This window comes from Festucalex cinctus, chromosome 2, assembly GCF_051991245.1.
Source record: "Festucalex cinctus isolate MCC-2025b chromosome 2, RoL_Fcin_1.0, whole genome shotgun sequence".
Taxonomy (NCBI): domain Eukaryota; kingdom Metazoa; phylum Chordata; class Actinopteri; order Syngnathiformes; family Syngnathidae; genus Festucalex; species Festucalex cinctus.
The window spans coordinates 29,607,825-29,630,119 of NC_135412.1; the positions used below are offsets into that span (position 1 = coordinate 29,607,825).

Sequence of the window (22,295 nt, forward strand, 5' to 3'; positions counted from 1 at the left end):
CCCCCAATTCTGGAATCACGCTGTCACGCCGCCACCGGCGTGACGGTCCAGGCTTTTATTTTTGTGTCCATGTTTCCCGTGTTATTTTGAAAATCCTAACTCTCCTCTCACCCCAGGTCACTTTCCCTTCCTGCCGCTCCATAATTACCGGTCCCGCCCATGATTACTAACACCTGCCACCAATCAAGACTCACAATAAAAGCCAGCTGCATTCTCCCCTCAGTGCCGAAGTGTCACAGTTCAGTGCATGGAAGCGTCCCACAGTCCTCATGACCTTGTTCACGTTGCCTTGTCTTTTTGCCTTGTTTTTGTGCTTTTTCCTCCCCAGTGGAGCGCCTTCAGTTACCCCTTTTGCCTTGTGCCCTTTTTCCTCCCTAGCGGAGAGCTTTTCGTTGTCTCCAGTACCTTTTGCCTGTTTTTTTCCTCCCTAGTGGAGGGCTTTTAGTTCTCCACTTTTTAGACTCCCCGTTCTCCTCTCAGTTTGAGAGGAGACAGCTGTTGGCCGGAAATAAACCTGTTACCTTGGTGGCCTACCTTACTCCTGCGTCTGAGTCCTACCTTACCTCGCCTTGTCAAACGCCGTACACTTAATTACATCAAACTGACGATCCAATTAGATTCTTCACAAGAACTCTACGGAGTACACACTTTAAATCGATATTTTCAGTAATTTGTATGTGTATTTTTGTGAGTGTATAATAATAATAAAAAAATAAATAAAAAAAAGCACCCTCCGCACCACCCAGGGGCCAGATGCAGTGCAGTGACCCGGGTAGGAAAGACGAAGCAAGCAGAAGGTTGGGAATGGGATAGCTGAGACGCAGGGATTTGGCAAGTAATCCCCAGCGCCTTAATCCTTGCAACAACAGAAAGTTCGGCCATCCATCTTTTTGTCACGATAATAGAGAATATAAGATAAGGATATGCGGTATAGAACATGAATGAATGAATGACAAACTCACGTCTTTTATTAAATATATTAAACATTTAAACTTAAAATGTTTGCAAGTAAAAAAACAAAAAATTCTACAAGATCATCATCATGATGCAGGTGTGATATTTCATAATTGGCGTGGCCCGTCATCAAATGACGCAGTGCGCGGTGATGAGCTGGTGGGCCATCTCAATGTTGCCACTGGCCTGGTAGATGAGGGAGAGATTGAAGGCGGCCTCCTTCCTCAGATCCACTTGGTCATCAGCGATACCCTGTTGGTCAAGTGTGGGTTGAGGAGAGTTCTTGTGAGGATGCATTGGAGAGGAAGCCCGTTTAAGGCGCTACTGTGTGCTCCCACAACGGTTACAACAGTTTGGGATTTTTCACTCTATTGAGTTTTATGTCATTCTGATATGAATTACGTTTTTTGAGCATGTTTGTAAGTTGTTATTTTTCGGAAATGCCTTGATTTCGTATAATATTTAAATTTTAATATGATGGGGTTTTTTTATGTATGGATGTACAGTAATATTGAAATACATTTACAAAAGTCATTTATGAAATGAATTGGAAAAGGATAAAAATGAAGGATATTTATTTCTAATTACATTGTATAAATGTAAAAGGTAGTCTTATTGTTTTGTTTTTTTTAAACTCTCAATTTTATTTCATTAAAAAGATTTTTTTTTTCAATTTTAGTTATGGCTGTGCAATAAATGAAACTAATTCGCTTAATCGTTCATCATTTTGAAAATCGAATCGGTGAAAATGTGCTAAATCGTGAGGTTGAATTTTGTCTTCTGGATTATTAAAAGCTGCTCTTATGTTCTGTGACATCCAGATGTCATGCGTTGTAATTTAGTTCTTTACAATAGCTACCAACTAAATTGTGGCAATTAAGCACAAATTATGAATATGAAGGTTATGTTAAAACTGATTTAGAATCAGCAAACAATATTATTGTTGTCTGAACATTTTGCACAGAAATTATTTTTGAATTATTAAATAAACATTTGTTGGGTTTATTAGATTAAAATAATTTACAATTGTAATTATCCTGCATTACTTTTTTTTTTTGGCCATATCATCCATCCCTAATTTGAGTAATTTTGTTAATTTTCATTAACCACAATAACTCCCAGCGCGCAGAACAAAATTACTAAAGATAACTTACTTTTTTTTTTTTTTTTTTTTTTTTTTTTTAAATGCCACCAAGTATGAAATGAAATGGAGAACATACCTCTAGTTTCTGTATAGGCAGTTGCAGAGTCTTCTGGTAGTAATGGATGGCTAAATGTGTCAGTCCCATCTGATGGGCCGCTCTGCCCATGTTATACATGCTCTCCTGACACTCCCCGCGCAGTTCCACATACCGCCGCAGGAAAGTGAAGCCCTAAAAAAAACAAACATTGGAAGACAATTCCTCAAAAGCAGATGTGCGCCCAAACACAACACACCTGCACAACCAGTGGGTGCCTCTTTAACACATATTTCTGGGATGCCATGTGGAGAAAGGTGAGGCCCACATACAAGTTGACGAGCGGGTCATCAGGCTGAGACTGGAAGGCCTGCGCGTACTGGGCTGGGGACACAACGAGACCACGGTCACATGCGTGCAATTGGATGAGAGTCGACGGCGGGTGATGTGCGGTACCAAGGGCGTGTTTAAAGCTGCCCGACACCATTGCGTTGTGTCCGCAGAGCACGCACAGGGCCTCGTTGTCGGGATATTTCAAAAGCAGACGCAGGCAGAAGCGATGGTGACGTTGGTGGTGGGAGGATGACGTCATCTAGAGGGAGCGCACGTGTGAGTGCCCTGCTGTGCGTGTGAACATACGGAGATGTATGCAAAGCGACGTGTCTGTTTACTTGGTTAAATATATTCCAAAGCTGAGGCTGATCTACGTTCTCTATCAGCATCAATCTGTTGGGAAAATGGGAACCAAAAATGAGAAAAATGACACACGGAGGATCCCGATCAACTTCTCATACCTGATGTAGTTGTAGGCCTTGTGGTGGTCGCGGCCGAGGATGGTGGCTGAGAGGCCGAGGAACTCCAGCTCCTTCCGTCTGGGTATGATCTCGTAGAAGGAGTAGAACTCCATCGCCGAGTCCACCATGAGCTCCGCCTCTTGGTAGCGTTTCACCTCGCACAGCGTCAGCACGCAGCTCAGAAGCAGCTGCCACCAGTCCTCTTTGGACAGGACGTTGGTTTTACCTGTCGCAGGTGTCAAAGTATGACAGGCATTCAGATATGGTCGGCAGATTTTCTCCAAGATTGCCTTAAGATTTCACGTTTGCGGGTCAAAATAGGTCATTTGCTCCGTATGAATAAACATTGACTTGTAAAACTTCGCACTTAGTGTTCTGCTTGTTGTCAAGTCACTAATGAAAAAGAAGCGCAAACAAGCATAACATATTCCATGATATCAATTAAAGTTCCAATAATGATGCATTATTGCAATGTCAGTCCCTCCTGAGAGAATCTTCTCCAACACATGGCAGATATTTTTCAACAGAAAAAAAAAATGCTCCAGCTCCTCAAAGCTGAGGTACTGAACTAATACAGAAGTTATTTAGATGCTACTGCCTCACCACACCACACTTTTTTGTTTCACATATTTTCATTTACATTTCTTTGTTTATTGTTGAGATTGAGTGTTGTTTCAATTTAAATTAGTTCAGCAGAAATAATAATCATAAAGAAAAATAAAAGATTATTAATATTAATTTTGAGTTGTTTAAATGTATATATTTGCATTTTTTTTTAATTTTAAAATAACTAATTGAATAAAAATCTTATTTGGTTCAAAAGAAACAGTGTTTCAATTAGTGCTGTCAAACAATTAAAATTTTTAATCTGATTAATCACACTTTTTAATTTTGATTAATCACGATTAATCAACTAAATTACTTGTGTAATATAAAATAAATACAAAATACAGGAAGATTGACATTAACGCATTATCTGAATGTCATTTGCAAACATTGATTAATATATATATATATATATATATATATATATATATATATATATATATATATATATATATATATATACACATAAGTTTCTTGACATCATTTTCCAGGGATGACGAACATTGGTGTATCGTTTTTTTGTTTTTGTTTTTTGACGGCCGATAAAAGGTCAATCTAAAACCATTTTAAACTCATGGAACTATTTATTTAAATTTTCAGTTGACTTTATAAGAGATGCTGCTGACCCTGGGAACCTTTTGTTTTTGTTCAACATTAAAACAAAGAAATGTGAAAGTTTAAGATTTCAAGTCACATTTTGAAAAGCCTGAAAAATTGTTCAATAAACATGCTTTAATTGACACGTTACAACAAAGTAAAGCTTGGCATTTGTATTGTTTAAACTATATTTTGTATTGTTTACTGAAAGTGAGGATCAACTTTAAATAACGGCTATTGGCCTCCTTGACTACTAGTCATATAAAAATACTACATCGGTCTATATCATTTTCACCTCCTGTCAGCTGTAATCCCGCGTACTCCGGCCTCGGAGGTAACCCGGCACTTACGAAAAGATCACTACTTACATTTGATATCCAAATAGGCTGCTTCCTGGTCATCGATGTCCGACAGCATGTTCCCAACCTTCAACAAGCGCAGGTGAGTCTCTCCTGATATGATGACAGAGCGCACACACACCATGGCACGCTGCATGGGCACCTTAGATACAGAAATACACATTTGTACATGCTACATTTTTCACAGGAGAGAAAATAACGGTGCAACCTTGAGCAGCATGGACATCATCGTGATGACAGCATCCAAGTAGTCCTGGATGAGTCCCTGCGTTTTCAGTAGCGCGGACCGATGCAGGAGCAGCTTCAGTTCCTGCAGATATTGATATTGAGTGTCCATTTTTAATTAAAGCATCATAAAAAAAAAAGAAAAAAAAAAACATCACTTGCCTTTTGCGCTGCAGACGAGTCGTGCGCAAGCGTGTCGTTGTCGTACATGGATTCCAGCGCTTTGAGGGCACACTCGGGCCGACCCAGCTGTTGCTGCAGGGTGGCGAGTGACAGCCGCGCCTCCAGATGCTGCGGCGCCAACTCCACCACCTTTGTGAAGCTTTCAGCCGCGGCTTTCATTTCGCCCAGTGCCTTCAGACACTCTGCAATGGAGTTTCAGGTAGATAGTTGCTTATAGTGGGCACGTTATGTTAGGGCTGGGCGATTATGAGAAAAATAATAATCACAATTATTTGGATGTCCGCAATGGGGATGATGCTGAGCTAGTAGCTCAGTCAGCGAGCCGGTGAAAAACCAAATTGTGAATGTGTGCTTTATTGTGGATGTTGATGCGTGTCAGCCTCTCCCACAACAGTACCAGGCATATTGTCTCATTGTCGTGGAGACAACCTTGACTTGCCACTGTGGAAAACACAGGGAGGAGGTCGAGATAAGGAAACCCAACAGTAGTCCAGATGACGAATGTTTTGGGATCAAGCCCAACATTTCGGTTTGATGGAGTCCCTGTTTCTCACCCTGGTCCTCGAATACCCCTATCCAACCTGTTTTCCATGTTTCTTTCAGCAACACACCTGAGGATTGTTATCAGGCTTCATGCAAGTTTGCTAATTAGCTAATCGTTTGAAACACCTGGGTTAGCTGTGGGAGAGATGGAAAACAGGCTGGGAAGGGGTACTTGAGGACTGTGGTTGAGAACCACTGTCTTCGAGGATTTAATTTGGTGAATTATTCATTGATCTCAACATTTAGTATTATTTAACTCATTCAAACTCCAATATGTGAAAATATGTTTTTTAATACTTCCCCAAAGCGTGTATACACATTTTCTGTTTTGGTTTTTTGTATTTTTTAATGCAAGAACATACAGAAGGCTTTGATGCAGCTTCTGACATGAAGAGGTGGCTTAAAGCAATGGTAGTTATTACAAAACATGGCCAGCAGGTGGCAGCAGAGTATAAGATATCAACCATGGCCATGTTGCAACAAGGTCTTTTTGCCAGGGTTTTCACCAGGAATGTGAATAATGATGAAACTTAGCTATATTCTAATGCTAATTGCTGCAAAACAGAAACAGATAGAAATATATATATTTTTTTTCCTGATGACAGAAGAGCCTCTAATCTTTCTTTTGGTAGGTTCCATATTTTTTATAGCAATAGAACACAATATTCTGTGGCACTTGCTAAATCAGTCAAAATCCAGTAAAACAGCCCGGAACGAAGGTGGTTGCTTCAGTGAAAATGGCTGCAAGTGAATGAGTTAACTACCAAACTCCACTTTAAATATAACAAAATATAACAAGAAAATAAAGTAGTAAATGCCCCAAAAACCTCTGCAAGAGGCATTCTATATAAATAAAGCAAATATTAAACATGTCATAATGTTCAGTTTTTATTATGTGAGTTACCTGCGTGCCGAAGCCAGACGACGGCCAGGTTGTATTTCTCAGATATGACAAGCGCAGACAGCAAAGGCAGAGCAGACAGGTACTCTCCCTTCTGCATATATGCCTCCGCCACGTCCAGGTATAAGTCGCCGACCTCCTCTGCGCTTTGCTCCATCAGTGAGGACACGAGAGGCTAGGACATGGGTGGTAAAAGCCGGAAGAAAAGCGTCAAACTGCGGCCCTTTCTGAAAGATGTGGTTGTAAAATCCTCTGCTACCTCCAGGGGTGCCGAGACACACATATGGATGAGGCAGATAATCAGCTTGGCCTTCAGGTCCACTGGAATGCTGTCTGGAACCTGAACATCCTTGATTTGAGCTGAAAACACATCCTCTGTTATCTTTGTGTTCCACTAATCTCTGAGAACGTTTTGGGCATTGGCACAAACTGATTGAACTCATGTCAACCACTTCATCTTAATTGAGTTGCTTGAAGCTTCAGCATGATCGTTTTCAGTGTTTCTTTGTGGGCTTTTCAACATGGGGCATCAAGTTCCCATTCTTGGACGGTATCTTGTTGATCAGGGCCCGGTTGTTCAATTCTCGCTTATTTTAACCACTGTTTAACCCCTAACCGGCGGTTAAATTCTTAACCCGCCGTTAACTAACCGGATGCTAAATTTGCGTTGTTCAAAACATGGTTAGTCACGCCGTTTGTTAACGGCACCGTCAAAGTTAACCGTGCCGTTTATGTCACTGGTTAGCACCGATATATCCCACATTTCCTCTTTTACTTTTACGTTTACTTCCGGGTCGGCGAAAGAAATGGATACTACCCAAATGACCCCAGGGACTCGCCGGGAAAAAAAAAGAAAGAAAAAGTTTTCTGCTGACGAAGAAAACATTAATCAGTCAATGGTTGAAGTAATTTACAAGTTTTTGTGACATTATTTATTTATTTTAAATTAATCTTTCTTTATTTTTTTTCTGTCCATTTTTAGAACTTGTCTTAAAAAACAAATTTTTATTCTTTCTCTCTTGACTCAGCATGAGACTTCGAATTTTATTACTGCTAAGAGGTAACGTGTGCTTAACTCTTCATCAGAATAATCACCAATGTCAAAGTCAAGCCCTCGTTCGACTCTTTTGTGTGCTCAGTGGACATCATTAAGGCAGCATTAGCCACGAACACGTAGTTAACCACACTGTTAAAAAGTTAATGGCAGTCCTTAGGTGTGTTAACTTTACCAGAAAGTTAACAGCCGGTTAAAGTTAACAGAGTTCTGAACAACAAGATAACAGTGCCGTTAAAGTTAACGGTCGGTTAAATCTACTTAACCAATGGTTAAAGCTATAACCGCGTTTTGAACAACCGGGCCCAGATTGGCTCAGTTAATATAACTTTTGATCAAATGCACTACAATCAATGCTTTTCTGTCCATGAGGTTTCCTTTAATCATACTTTTTCACTTTTGCATGTGACTTACATTTGTCCGCTGATGCCATTTCTGCAGTAGTCAATGGCTGTGCCTCCTCATCGTTGTTCTTCTCCGCATTCTCACTTGTCGTCTCTGACAAATTCTCACATTTGACGGGGTACTCTGGATGACTTCCATCCCGGACCAGAACCACACCCACAAATTGGACCAAAACCTGAAGGAGGACACAACGACATATGACATAATTCACAACCAATATATCTGCTGCGGTTGTCATAAAGTATACCTGCAAAGCCTTGTCGTATTGGTGGTTGGTGATGTAGAGCTCAGCGGCCATGTTGATAATGTCATCGGTAACTAGGCTGGGGTGTCGCGCTAGAGCCTCCTCAATTACACCGAGTGCCGAGGGCAGGTCGCCACTTTCATAATAACTCCTAAGCAAGTGGAGACGTGTGTAAGCAGGAAAAATGTACAGTACATGCATTTGCAATTTCATTCTGGATAATATGGCGTCGCCGTTGGGTGAAATCCTCACATCTTTAAAATCTCTACTTTTCAGAAAATACAACAAATGTCAAACACAGCATCGTTCAATTTGACATATTAGATTATCTTATATTTTATTTTGTATCTTTAATTTTTAAAATATATTTTTAAAATATTTATTTATTTATTTATCTTGTATTTTTTTCTCTCTTTATTTTTTTAAATATATATATTTTTTATTTATATATAGATATAGTTTTTATTTTATTATATTAGATTTTATATTAGACATTAGATTATATTGCTATCAACAACACTCCAAAATCCTGTTCAATCCTAAATTTAATCTGCGAAACAAATTGCAAATTTATTAAACTGGCATTGAATAAACCCACATCGAAGTCTGTCCCAATGCCAAACGTCCTAACCTGAGAAAAAGCCTTTAATACTTGTCCAAATTTTCTCTATCATCTTCTCAAAAATAATAACACAATGAGATGACTAAAAGTGTAACTGGCAGAAATTAACCTGCACAGACATACATTACTTCCGTGGATGACCAGAACTTCTACACCAGGGGTGGCAAACTGCGGTCCTCGAGGGCCGGAGTCCTGCAGGTTTTTATAGATTTCCCTACTCGAAGTGCAGCTGATTCCAATTAACAGGCTCGTTATCAGGCTTCTGCAGAGCTTGCTGATTAGCTGATCATGAATCAGCTGTGTTGAAGAAAGGAAATATCCAAAACCTGCAGGACTGCGGCCCTTGAGGACCGGATCTTGTCACCCCTGTTCTACACTGAAGCATTATCGCGATATGTTTTGAAAAAAACAGGCATACAATATGTAACCTATTTTTGCTTGTGATTGTCTTAAAAAGATCCAGACTTTGAATCTTGATGCAACATAATGCTGCATGATTCCTACACAGTCAAAGAAGAGGCATCGATTTACACTTATTGTTGAATTGCGCTTTTAAGATTTGTTGTGAAGACATTTTCAATGATATAAATTGGTTAATAATACGTAAAAATGACAGCCAGCGTGATGACAGATCAATAGGACCAGTTTGTGTAAAGGATATTAAAATGACCATATTTGGGCGGTTTTTATTGTTTGTTTGTTTTTTTTAATTGCCAGCATGGAATTGTATTTGGGGGACTGACGAACACACATATATATTTTACTATTTTAGTTGTAAATAGTTTCTTATATAGTTTCTACATATAAAACCAAAGCATTATTATGGGCCCCAGGCTGTAGTCTGGACACTTGTGTTCTACACTGTTTTCCCTTTTCTTTTGGCTACTGTTGTCAACGGGAGTACTGAGCTTTTCACGATCACCATTTTTGAGGCCGAGCACTGATCACTGTATTGCAGTATCGTACCACAAAGGAAACTGGTACAAGCATCAATTAGCACACTCGTGGGTCAGGGCGAGTTCCCTACTTGGCCATGTCCTTGGAGAGCTGCATGAAGTGCTCCGCCTCCTCCTCTGGCAGCAGGGACAGGATTCGGCGGTAGCCATCCATGCACTGCTTGTGCTCCCCCAGACGCATGAGGAGGTTGCAGCGGTCCCACAGGTAGCGTACGTTGGAGGGAGCGTACTTGACGGCTGCGGGATGGATTGGAAGAATGCACAACCGGTATTTAAATCCACCAGTATTTCCTACCTATTTCTCTCAATATTTTAATATTTTATTTATGGTTTTAAAATTTTCCTAACCTTACGTTTACATGAGAAGAATCTCATGACAGAATAGGGTTGGGCAATTAAGAGAAATCTAATTGTGATGTTTTTGTCTGACAATCATAAAAACATAAATGAGAGAAAAATGATTAACTCATTCAAACCCAAAAATGGGTAAATATATTTTTTAATACTTTGTCCTTCACTCCCATTCCATCCATCCATTTTCTTAACCGCTTGCTCCTCACAAGGGTCGCAAGGGTGCTGGAGCCTATCCCAGCTGGCTTCGGGCAGTAGGCGGGGTACACCCTGAACTGGTTCACAGCCAATCACAGTCCTCACTCCCAAAAACATTTATTTATATTTATTATTATTTATATATATATCCATCCATCCATCCATCCATTTTCTTGACCGCTTATTCCTCACAAGGGTCGCGGTGGGTGCTGGCGCCTATCTCAGCTGGCTCTGGGCAGTAGGCGAGGGACACCCTAGACTGGTTGCCAGCCAATCGCAGGGCACACAGAGACGAACAACCATCCACGCGCACAAGCACACCTAGGGACAATTCGGAGCGCCCAATTAACCTGCCATGCATGTCTTTGGAATGTGGGAGGAGACCGGAGTACCCGGAGAAGACCCACGCGAACATGCAAACTCCACCCAGGAAGGTCGGAGCCTGGACTCGAACCGGAGTCCTCAGAACTGGGAGGCGGACGTGCTAACCACTCGACCATCGTGCCGCCCTATTTATATATATATTTTTAATGTAATAACATACATAAGGCTTTGATGCCGTTTATGACATGAAGTTATGAGAAAAAACGGCCAGAAGGTGGCAGCAGAGTATAAGAGATCAGCCAGGGCCATGCTGCAACAAGCTCTTTTTGTCAGTGTTTTCACCAGGAATGTGAATATTGACTAGGGGTGTTAAAAAAAATCGATTTGGCGATATATCGCGATACTACATCGCGCGATTCTCGAATCGATTCAATAAAAAAAAAAATCGATTTTTTTATTTTTTATTTTTTTTTATTTTTTTTTTAAGAGAGCTCAGAATTGTTCATTCGGTAGTCTTACCGATTCAACGTCTTATCATCATTGGCTTTTTTTTTTTTTTTTTTTTGTGTGTGTGTGAATCGATTTTTAAACTTCCATTTTTAATGGAAAAATATTCAACAAAACGTCTGACTTCGGGTTAGGATTCACACCTTGAGCATGGAAGAATGTTATATGAACGGAACATTAAGCCTTAATATTTTATTTTAATGCTGTTCAAACATGAAACAGATTACAACCTCTATAAGACTGAAATTTCAGATAAATAAATAATACATTTTCATATAAATCTTACACTCTACAAGCTTACTGATTAGTATTTTCTAAATTTGAATGAAAAAAAATCGCAACAATCGACTTATAAATTCGTATCGGGATTAATCGGTATCGAATCGAATCGTGACCTGTGAATCGTGATACGAATCGAATCGTCAGGTACTAGGCAATTCACACCCCTAATATTGACTAAACTTTGCAATATTCTAATGCTAAATGCTGAGGAATGGAAACAGACACAAATATACTTTTTTTTCCTGATGAAAGAAAAGACTATAACCTTTCTTTTGGTAGGTTCCATGTTTTTATAGCAATAGAACACAATATTCTGTGGGACTTGCAAAATCAGTCAAAATCCAGTAAAACCGCAGGGAGCAAGTGAAAATGGATGGAAGTGAATGAGTTGAGTGGGAGTGAGTTGAGTTGAATAAACTGAATTGTGCTGTTACTGCAATCCTGTCGCACCATTTATGTACTGGCAAAGTTATCCTTATTCAAACATTGCTTAAGAACAGAGAGAGATAACAGGAATGTGGAAAAAATTGCCAGGCAGACCTTTGTTGTAGCAGACGAGAGCTTCTCGGACGTTGTCCTGCTCCAATGAGATCTCGGCTAGCCGGATCCACTCCTCGCAGTCGCTGGGGTTCAGGTGGGCGGCGATCAGGCTGAACTGCAGCGATTTATCCATGTCACCTTCGTCCTCGTAGATCATGGCCAGCGTGGAGAAAGGATCGTAGGCCAGTGGTGCTGGAAAGGACAGGATAGCCGATGATAGGATCATAAGAGACAACGCACCGACGCAAAAAACATGTCCCTACCTTGCCGTATGATCTCCATGCACATGGCAATTGCGTCGTCTTTCTCTCCTCTGGCGTAGCGAATGTTCGCCTCGCCCATCAAGCCTCTGAGTGCCCGGGGAAGTTTACTGCGGGTACGTCGTTCCTGGAATGCAGACCCAAACAGTATTCCCATTGAAAGTTTCCAGCTTTAAAAATGTGTGCAATTTTGCAACCACTCAACTCACCTTCATCATTTTCTTGTTTTCGCGGGTTAGCTCCATCTCCAGCGCAAGTACGTCTCCTACTGTCATGTCCTCACTTTCCTTGTCTTTGCTTTCAATCTTTTGTCTCCTCTTTGCCTTCTTATCCTGCACTTTCAAAGTAAACTTGTCCTTTTTCTCCACATCCACCTCCTCCTCCTCCTCCTCATAGTCATCCTCTTCCACAACAAAATCTTCATCATTCTTGTCATCAACGTAGCCCAAACTGTCATTATCCTCATCCGACAATATTTGGTTGGTGGAGTTGCCAAGCATTGAGGCGAAGGCTTGCTGAACCCCAGGGCTGATTCCTTCTTCTTCGAGGGGGCGTAAAGTGGAATAAAAAAATAAACAACTATTATAAAGTCAAACACGGAGACAAATACAATAAGACAAGAAAGAGAGCACAAACAAACAAAACTTCCTATCAGGGCATCAAAGGGGAAGTTGATGATTCTGAAATTAGGATTTTTAGTTTTTGGCATTGAGCAGGTGGTGAGAAGAATATCGAATAATCAATCACAGAGATTAGAATGTCTTCAACCTTGAGGTTGAAAAACAACATTTCAAACTTATGTTGTAACATGCAATGTTTAACGTCAACAATGAATGCCCTTACATATAGAAAATGCTTAAACTGTACTTAAACATGATTTTTTTACTTCTCAAATCTACTACAAGTATACTAGAGAAAAAAAACAACAACAACATAGGCCACTGTAACAATATTCATCTGTCACAGGGAGCCCACATAGCAAACTTTACTTATGACTGTTTATGACGTCTGACTGTTATTCTTGGGTTCTGAGAATCGTTAACACTTCTACCCATTTGCCTGATGTCAATGACTAATACATCAACGAGGGACATAATACGGCAAACTTAAGGACAAACATCCACAAAATTGTGGCTCTACAATTTACCAGTTTTTACATGGTTGTGTGTAGAGGTGGAAGGCTGCACCACCTCCTCACTTTGAACTGGTACTCCTGACTCCTGAAATGCAACAACAAATCATGAATTGCTAGTTACTGTTGTGTAACAATTTAACACATGAATGCCCAACATCGGTCTAAAGACAGACTGAGTATCTTCTACACGTTTGCAATAAATAATATAGTTATTTTCCTCTTATATTATTGAATAAATATTATGTTACTTTTAGTAAACTTCAAATGCGCTACATGTGTACAAAACGACCTTTATCTATTGTCACAGTACTTATAATTCCAAGTACGCATGAAATATATTTGAATTTTATTATTATTGTTATTATTATAATTATAATTATTATTATTTAAAATACTTTATGAATAAGCCCAGCTTTTATGTTTCCACATTAATTTTACACACAGACCAGAACCGACCAACTTTTAGCATAATTTGTGCTCGGAGGTGTCAAATCCAAGTGCAGAAAGTAACAACCCTGCCAGTTTGGCTGTAGCCACAGTTGCTTCAAAAAAATGTATTGTGTTTGATCAGGTTAACAGGTGCACGTTTGTATGGGAGCCTGTGCATTATGCAAATGTAGTAGACCCATAGACAAATTCTTGGGGGCTGTTTCAATCTCATTGTCTGATAAATAGACATGTTTACTTCCACCAGACAAATCTAAACAATCATTTTAGTAGACAAGGGTCAAATTTACACATTTTGTAGCACCTGAACCAAAGAATAAGGTTTTAAAACCTAATTTAGTGGATTTTGTTGTAAAGAAAGCAAAGTTCTAGGTGAATCGTTTACATAGTCTATTTATACTGCCGGCAAAGGAACAAAAATGGGCTAATTAATTCGACCTAAACAGTATGTAAGGTATACCGTATAATAACTTGCCGCAAAGCGTACCTTGGCTTTCCTTTCGTCTCTCCTCCTGTCAAACTCCTCAAATGTAATCCTCCCCTCTAGGTATTCGATAAGCTCGGCACTGAAGCCTGACATCTTGCTTTGCTTAGGCTACTATTCACCAGTCAACCCAAACAATCAAATTCTCAATAACATCATCCTAATCCAACCAACGCCTTCGCGTTTGCATTGACAATACTAGAGCGCACTTTTAACTTTGTTTACATCAGTTTAGCTTCCGGGAGCATTTAGTCACGTGACTGTAAACTTTCCGGGTCGACGCCGTCAAACGCGACACAATTGTAACAGCGACATCTGGTGTTAGTAAATGTCAACATCGTCGTCGTGGTCACGCTAACCTATTGTTTGATTTGTTTCCAAATCTTTATTGAGCGAAGGCACGGACTGTCATTACAAAAACGTCATGGCACGTCACCAAACAAAATGTCAACCAAAAATGCGAATATGGTTGTGAAGTGAATACCATCTTGGGCATGATGGAGTTCACCAAAACTTCCGAGTTTGACATATAATCCTCATCCGTTCCCCCGTGATGACCTGACTGAGCTTGTTAGAGAACTTGTACTCCCTCACCTTCTGTTTGAAAATAGCCCACAAATGCTCAACAGGGTTTAAATCTGAAAGCATCACCTTTATCCTCAGCGTCTTTATCAAGGAAGTGGTTGTTGTGGCGGCAGGTATGGGGTTGATTTTTTTTTTTTTTTTTTTATTTATTGTCTGAACAGAATTCAGACCACAGAACATGGTTGCAGTCATCCAGTTTCTCAATCAATGTGATTGTCTTCAGCAAACTGCCGGCTTTCTTATGCATCATCTTTACATGTTTCCTTCTGGGGATACAGCCATGCAGTTGTTTCAAATGGTCTGAGCACATTTTCATGAAGGGGTGTACTCACTTTTGTTGCCAGCAATTTTGAAAATTACTATAGCTAATGTGTTGAGTTATTTCAAGGAGACAGTCAATTTAGTTAAACAAGCTGTACACTGACTATGTGGTCGCAAAAATGATAATGAAGAACAGAAAGTCAGCTTATGCTGCGTGATGATGTACTGTATTCTTGAGCCGCTGAGTATAAACTACTTAATTGTGAGCTGCTGGTAACCTCGAAACTCCGTAAACTGAATACATCTTGCACACATTTCAAAGAACAATACTGAAATGAATCAATAACAACCCAGCACAAGAAAAAGTCAAATCAACATAACTGCGTGCTTTATTGATGTACAGTAAAGCATTTTTTTTTTTTTTTTTTTTTTTTATAATAATACAGTAGTAGTAAGGCATATATTTGGTGGTGTCTGATATGCTGTGAAGTATCGTGTTGCAAGAATGACACATAAAAGTTAAACAAACCAATTCAGTGTCTTGATCAAAACAAAAATGATGCTGGGTCATGCAGCAGTGTGTGTGCATGTGTGTATGTCCATCACCCTTTCATCGACGGATGGATTTCATTTAGCCACTCATGCATGCTTAGTAATAACCCCACAACATCAAAACAAAACTAAATAGACTTTGAAAACAAAGACAGAAACACTCTTACAATGACACACAGATAAACTAGGTACTGTTTGTAGCAAGGTCGACAGTAGTAGTAGCTGTTGAGCCATGAATTACCTCAACAGAGAAGACAAAATGCAGTGAATGCATTCAAAACATTCTTATTTCAGGCTCCGTTCAAGGAGTTGGCTACAGTAGAGCAGTCACCTCCGTATTTGATTTCATACGTGAGGCCAAGTAGTGTTTGCATTGGAAACTTAAATAATGTGTGATCATTTGACATTTTAAAGTTAATGAAAAAAAAATAAAAATCTTACAGTACTTAAGACAGGAAGAGATTGAATTATAACACTAAAAGCCAGTGTGCAGTTTGTACTAAATTCAAAAGTCACGTGTGCCAGTGCAAGGACCTGCAAGTTTTCTTTCACAATCTGCAAACACAAAGACACAAATGAAAGCTTTAAATTGGCGAAACACTTTCAAGCGAGGCCGTATTGCAGCAACTTATTGTTTGGCCAGCCAACCGGCCATGATGGATGCCAGGTCTTACCCAAAGTAACAGAGCCACGACTAAAACAGATTGCTGTTGTTTTGAAACTAATTCAATCCAATCCAATGTCTAATTATTCCCTACAACATGCACTTTTCATTTTTTACTCCAGCCCCCCCCAAACACCATTCAAGGATGACTAAATCAGTTATTGGATATTATGGATATTAAACATTGAGAAGCCTACAGAAGATGGATGGATGGAGACAAAAGAAAAAAAAATGTGAGTATTGTACTGCATTGGGACCACCAAAACACACACACACACGCACCCACACACACCTACAACGTACTGTAAAGTTCCAGGATGCCTGCATTACCTTAACAGTATTGTACGTTGTTATATAAAGACATTTTCCTCTTAGGAAACGCCCTTATTATTACAATCACTTTTTTTTTTTTTTTTTTTTAAATACAAACGTCTGAAATGCTTATTTCCCTGTTACAAAGCGATGCAAACATTACCACACTAAACACACTTATTTGTATGTTTCTTTGTTGACTGCCCCCCCCCAAATAAAAGTTTTTTTGTTTTATTTTTTATTTTTATACAATTGCATAGAACTTTAAAAACGACCCCCCCAATAAAACAACTTCAGGACGTTTAAGAAACTACTAACTCTACAATTTTTTTTTTTTAAACTCATCATTGCTGCAACTGCAATCCTTCACAAAAATAGACATTTTATATTCTGTTTGTCTCCAAGTGGGCACAACTGACTAGGATATGGGAAGAGGCGGGTGCGTGGGGCTTGAGGGAGCAGTGTCAGTAGGGCGGGGCCTCGATGGCGCTCGGCTCATCCGTCATGACGTTGACCAGGGACTCCATGGCACGGCCCAGATCGTCGGCCATGTGGAACAAGCTTCCGATGCTAGGACCTGCGGAGTGACAGAGAGTTGGAAAACAAAAGGTTTACATGACCCATACTGTATGAAAATTGTAGTAAAAAAAAAAAAAAAAATATATATATATATATATATATATATATATATATATAATTGCATAATTTGACTCTGACAGTACAAAAGGCAGCCAAAGAAGGAAAGTTAAGAGAGTAGAACCACTAACCTCTCATTGGTGTCCCCTTCTCCCTCCTGGCCCACAAAGATAAGTAGGAAAGGAAGATAATGAAGTTGGAAAATCAGTTTTAGTCACAGATAGGAAAGAAAGATCAAGTTGAGGAGAAAACTCTACAAGAATGGACTGAGCATTGCAATCGAGCAAAAAAGCAGATATCTTCACCTTGGCTATGAGGGAAAGAGTTGTTGAGTTGTTCCATCACCTCCTCCAGTCCAGATGGGTCTTGAGAAGGGATGGACAGCTCGTCATCACCTAAAACAGAAAGGCCAAAATGGATACCAACAATTGAATACCCTTGAGCGTCTGAAGAAAATGAACCAATTAATCATTGGGGCGAAAAATACTTTTACTCCATATGCGGTATTCTGTCCAAAATTTGGACACTCTTTATGAGTGTGATAATTAAGTTATTTATGATTTTTTTTAATTTTGTATTTATTTATTTATTTATTTATTTTTTTAATTTCGACCACTCAAAATGTTTACTGGCATCAGACGTATCCATACATAAATGATAAGCAGCTCTTTATGGCTTTTAAGACTCCAATCACATTTTTTATTTTCCACCTTCAGTTGAGGTCCCACTGAAGGGATAAATTGGGTAATAATAGGAAATGCATTATAACACATCTGGTGTAAAGTTCATAAAAAACATGCAAAATTATGATTTATAATGGGAGTCAATGGGTGTAAATTTTGTACAATTAGACCTTTCACATGATGAATATTTAGCTCCAATAATGACATAATAATTAAGTTGGAGCCATTTTGAACTTCAACATGTTTGGACAAACTGGGTGAAATTTCAGCTCCCTATGTGATTTTTTAAAATATACTTTATCTATGATAATATCATTATCAAAAAAAAAAAACAAAAAAAAAAAAAGTCTACATTTTGTACAAATACTGCACAAGGTTAATTCAATCATGAGCATGAGCGTATATCTTCTCACCCATTGTGTCAGTGGTCTGGCTGGCAGCCACGCGCAGATGAGGCAGGGAGGAGTCAGAGCGCTGAGACGAGGTGGAAGGCGAGGACAGAGCGGTGCCGTTCACCTTGGAATCCGTCTGCCGGCAACACACACGTTAGACACACGGTCAAATGTAAAAATAGACACTGCAAAATATGGCGATACTTTAACTTACAAATGCCCTCACAGTCAGGTCGTGTGTTGTGCTTGTATAGTCCATTTGTTTATGCAGGCATTCTGCCGTATATCTTTTATACGGCAAGTATGTCTTTTTTTTTTTTTTCTCTCAAAACAGTGGACTAAAGAAAGTGAGTGCTGAGAAGAAGGTGCTAATGTCATTAGCATAGGAAAATGCAAGTGAGCATGGAGAAAAATTGAAAAAAAAAAAATAGTTTGTGAAGTGAAAAAATGTTACAAAGAAAGGTTTAATTCTTTAGTGTATGTTCTACATTAGTGCCTTGCGATACAGGAATTGAAACACTTTTTTGCATTAACTTGACTGCAGACTTGCGTGTGTGAGCATGACGAACCTGCTCGAGGAGCTGCCTCAGTCGGTGCAGTTGAGACTCTAGCTGTTTGTTGTGGTCCTCCAGGATCTGCATGCGGGCTTCCAGGCGGCCCTTGTGCTGCCGCAGCAGCTTGGCCTCGGCAATGAGCTCGGCGTCCCGCGCGCGCTGCGGCGACACCGGCAGCATTTCCGGGGGCGACGGGAGCGGGGACAGACCCTTCCTGTCATGCGCCTTCTTCAGACGGTCATATTCGGCTTGCAGCTTCCTGCAGACGCCATGACAGCATTAGTAATCTTGGCAATGTGATCAACTCAGTCCGACTGAGCTCGAGAGACACGTCAAGGCACGATTCCAAGATACAGGAGGCATTTGGCGGCCGTTCGACTCGGGCTTTGAAAAAGGACGGCGACGCCCACTGACCTGTTTTCCTGCTCCAGGTCATTGAGGACCCGCTCCAGCTCTCCCTTCTCCTCTGTTTCCATGGAGATGAGAATCTGGGCCGGGCTGCGGGGCTGGCTGAGGGGAGAGCCTTGGTTCAGAGACTGGCAGTAGTGTTGGATCAACATGTGCTCGTCATCACTGCAAACAAACATGCGTAGCAAACACACCAAAGTGAGGATAAAGCGCTTGTAAATGCAGCAAACAGTGTTTTAGTAAAAAAAAAGACAAAAGGACCCAAAATCTATTTGGCAGACTGTGGAACAATTCATCAACACAAACAGGCTTCAGAGCGATGGTAACTGGGCAACATTTTCAGATAACCTGACGACGGGAAATAACCTTTTTTAACTCTCTATATCAAATATTGTCAATAACCATATATTCCAATTTTTCACTTGTGTGGATGGGACAAAGTTCAAATTGAACACAGTGATGAATCAATTGTTAATCTGTAATATAAAGGGAAATGGAGAAGAGTAATGTGCCAGAGAGACACCTTTGGTATAAGGTACTTTAAAAAATGTCACAATTTCAGAGTCACATTTAAAAAATGGCCTGAACAACAAACCAATGCTAACAATGCGGAGAAAGCAAATTACAATGACATATGTCATATGCAATCATTTTTTAAAATGCACTTAATACAAAATATTAATTCTAATCTGCACATGCATCAAGGACCATGCAAACTATGCAAAACCAGGAATGGCCATCTTTCCAAACCAGCGCATGGGTGCAAAGAAGGATGCGCAGCCAGCCAATCAGCAAGTGATGACAAAAAGAAATAAGAAAGCAAACAGAAAGTGTTTCTCACATGCTCTCATTGGGTGAGATACTGTCATTCAGATAAGAGCCATTACGGTTCTCCATTTCTGCTAACCTGTGGAAGAAACAGAGCAGTCAGTTGCAAACATTACCTTTAAATTAGATTTTAAAGTGTCCCTTACAACCCTGATGAAATAAATAAAACGGCATCATATGCCTAACAGTGTCTGAAAGGATAAAACGTCAAAATGGATTTTAATTCTTAAAAAAAGTAAAAGATCCTGCCATTATTATTTTTGACTTGTATGTTGCTATAAGTAAAGAAACCAAAATGTTTTAGAAGCAAGCTTTTAGTATGGCGCAGTACACTGCAAACTACAATCAATTACACGTGGACACAATTGTTGCACCCCTCTGTTAATGAAATAAAACCCCGCAGTGGCCACAGAAACAACTTGACTAAGATTGTGGAAGGTGTGATGAAAATGTTATGGCAGTTGGACGCTGTCATGTTTTGACAATTTTTAGCTGCCGTCCTCCACGTAAGCATTGACAATACATCTCTTGAAGCCAATATGAAAGTGCAGCTGAATTGCCTCATTGACAGATGTCATGGTTTCATTTGCGCATGAAGACAGCGCGCGCAAGCTTGGGGGGGCAACAACTGTTTTCAAGGGCCCAGAGTTGGGGGATCTAACATGTGTCATATGGCTGCAACCCAACAAATACCGCACTGATGGATGTTACTCATGCCCTCACCAATGTCTTTTTAGATGGCTACGAACTGGAATCTTGGTGGCACCTCAACAATATTAATGGATTTTTCTGAGTTGGCGTATTGACTAAGGTTTAAAGAGCCCATGCTGACACCCTGCATGATGCAAGCAGCTTCCCAAAGATGTCCTGACTCTCCAAATTAATCAATAATGGCAGCTTTTAAAGCCATGACTCATATGTAACATATCGAACATGGTGGGTGTAAGCTGGTGACATTCTTAAATCCCAAAAAAGTACACAAAATAGGAACTAGGCATTTTTTCAACAGAAAGAATAAGGGATTAAGCTAATTAAACTAAGGGATAATTGGAACCGATGTGGATTTGTTTTGAGACATCAATCTTTACAGTACCGATAATATAGCTAACTAGCTCGATTGCAAGGTATTTACTTAGCTAGCTATAGGTAGATAAATAAGGCTGCGTTCCCACTCCTCTCTAACAGTGTGTAAACTCAGAGCACTGCTGGAATGTGCCATTGTCAGAAAATAGGAGTGCCGCAGCCCACTCTGGCTAGCTGGCTATCGTTTATGTTAGCTAGCTTTGTTGACTAGGTAGCTAAGCCACTATGCTAACACTAGCACTTCTACTGTCTACATGGGTTTGTTACTAAATACATATTCGGGGAGCACACTTGGAACACTCCTGCTATCAATGTCGTGTTAGGAATAGGGATGTAACAATATCCAAACATCACAATACGATATTATCACAATATGAAGGTCAGGATATGATAATTATCACGATATTGTGGTGAGGTTGGCGATACAAAAAGTCACAATATTGTATAAAAGAAGAGCTCATACTAAAAAAAAAAAAAAAAAAAAAAAAAAAAAGACAAAAAAATAAAATATTGTGCTTTTGCACATTAGAGCAATTCACATAAACACATACAATCTCTATTAAACATTTAATATTGAGGCACTTGCTAATACAAGCACACATTGAGTTCCTCCACATATTGACTAGGTTCACAAGTATATTACAATCCCCTTTTTCTGACCATTAGCGCGGGTTTTAAACATAGAAGGGCCAAAACATGCCTCGTGAAAATTAATCTGCACAAAAAGAACTAGCCACCAGAAGGTGCTAGAACTGCGCAAATGGAAATCAACCCGACTTTTAACAGATGCGCTGCTTTTAATATTGTGACATGATGACGACGATATATTGTGGCAGTTTTAATATCGCGACGTCACGATATTGCCATTATCATTACATCCCTAGTTAGGATATTAGCACGGGCGTGAAAATTTTGGAAATCTGTATGAATGGTCCATTCCAGCTAAAATGGTTGCACTTCTGCAACATTTTTCACATTGCTCGGCCACTGCTGTGAACAACCGTCCGCCCTCCTGAATTAAACAAATTTAAAAGCACCAGTGTGCTTTTAACTTTTTGTAAAAGCTACCTTTACTCAACTTTTAGATTCATGAAGTGAAATGATAAGGACTGAAATTTGGACTAGCGCTGCATCAGGGAAGAATGAGGGCAGCTGATCCCATGTGGGTTACATAGGTGGGATGGGGGA

The 22,295-nt window shown here is 39.8% G+C and overlaps 2 protein-coding genes across 11 annotated transcripts in view; both read right to left on the reverse strand.

The window, feature by feature from the left end:
- Positions 1-946: 946 nt before the first annotated feature.
- On the reverse strand, positions 947-14,380 carry gtf3c3 (general transcription factor IIIC, polypeptide 3). Of its 2 annotated transcripts, none has more exons than XM_077515398.1 (19): positions 14,153-14,380; positions 13,231-13,303; positions 12,293-12,624; positions 12,087-12,210; positions 11,824-12,015; positions 9,693-9,858; positions 8,047-8,194; positions 7,809-7,974; positions 6,600-6,700; positions 6,344-6,515; positions 4,876-5,078; positions 4,697-4,798; positions 4,498-4,630; positions 2,927-3,152; positions 2,804-2,858; positions 2,589-2,724; positions 2,392-2,516; positions 2,175-2,327; positions 947-1,206 (listed from the first exon to the last, which is right to left on the reverse strand). In XM_077515398.1, exons 1-19 carry the CDS (start codon positions 14,243-14,245, stop codon positions 1,084-1,086), a joined length of 2,823 nt encoding a protein of 940 aa, XP_077371524.1. In that variant the 5' UTR covers positions 14,246-14,380; the 3' UTR covers positions 947-1,083. The 2 variants fall into 2 exon arrangements, with proteins under 2 accessions (XP_077371524.1, XP_077371526.1); XM_077515400.1 differs by having other exon boundaries at positions 13,241-13,303; positions 14,153-14,167.
- Positions 14,381-15,418: 1,038 nt separating this feature from the next.
- Positions 15,419-22,295, reverse strand: part of dmd (dystrophin) — a 149,134-nt gene continuing 142,257 nt past the window's right edge. For 8 of the 9 annotated variants that reach the window (XM_077514401.1, XM_077514399.1, XM_077514397.1 and 5 more), the window contains 6 exons: positions 20,038-20,103; positions 19,203-19,361; positions 18,804-19,047; positions 18,256-18,370; positions 17,465-17,554; positions 15,419-17,100 (listed from right to left, as the gene is read on the reverse strand). In XM_077514401.1, the coding sequence (XP_077370527.1) occupies positions 16,988-17,100; positions 17,465-17,554; positions 18,256-18,370; positions 18,804-19,047; positions 19,203-19,361; positions 20,038-20,103 (787 nt within the window). In that variant the 3' untranslated portion in view covers positions 15,419-16,987. Of the gene's footprint in view, positions 17,101-17,290; positions 17,317-17,464; positions 17,555-18,255; positions 18,371-18,803; positions 19,048-19,202; positions 19,362-20,037; positions 20,104-22,295 lie in introns of all 9 variants that reach the window. The other variant, XM_077514400.1, reaches the window with a different exon arrangement.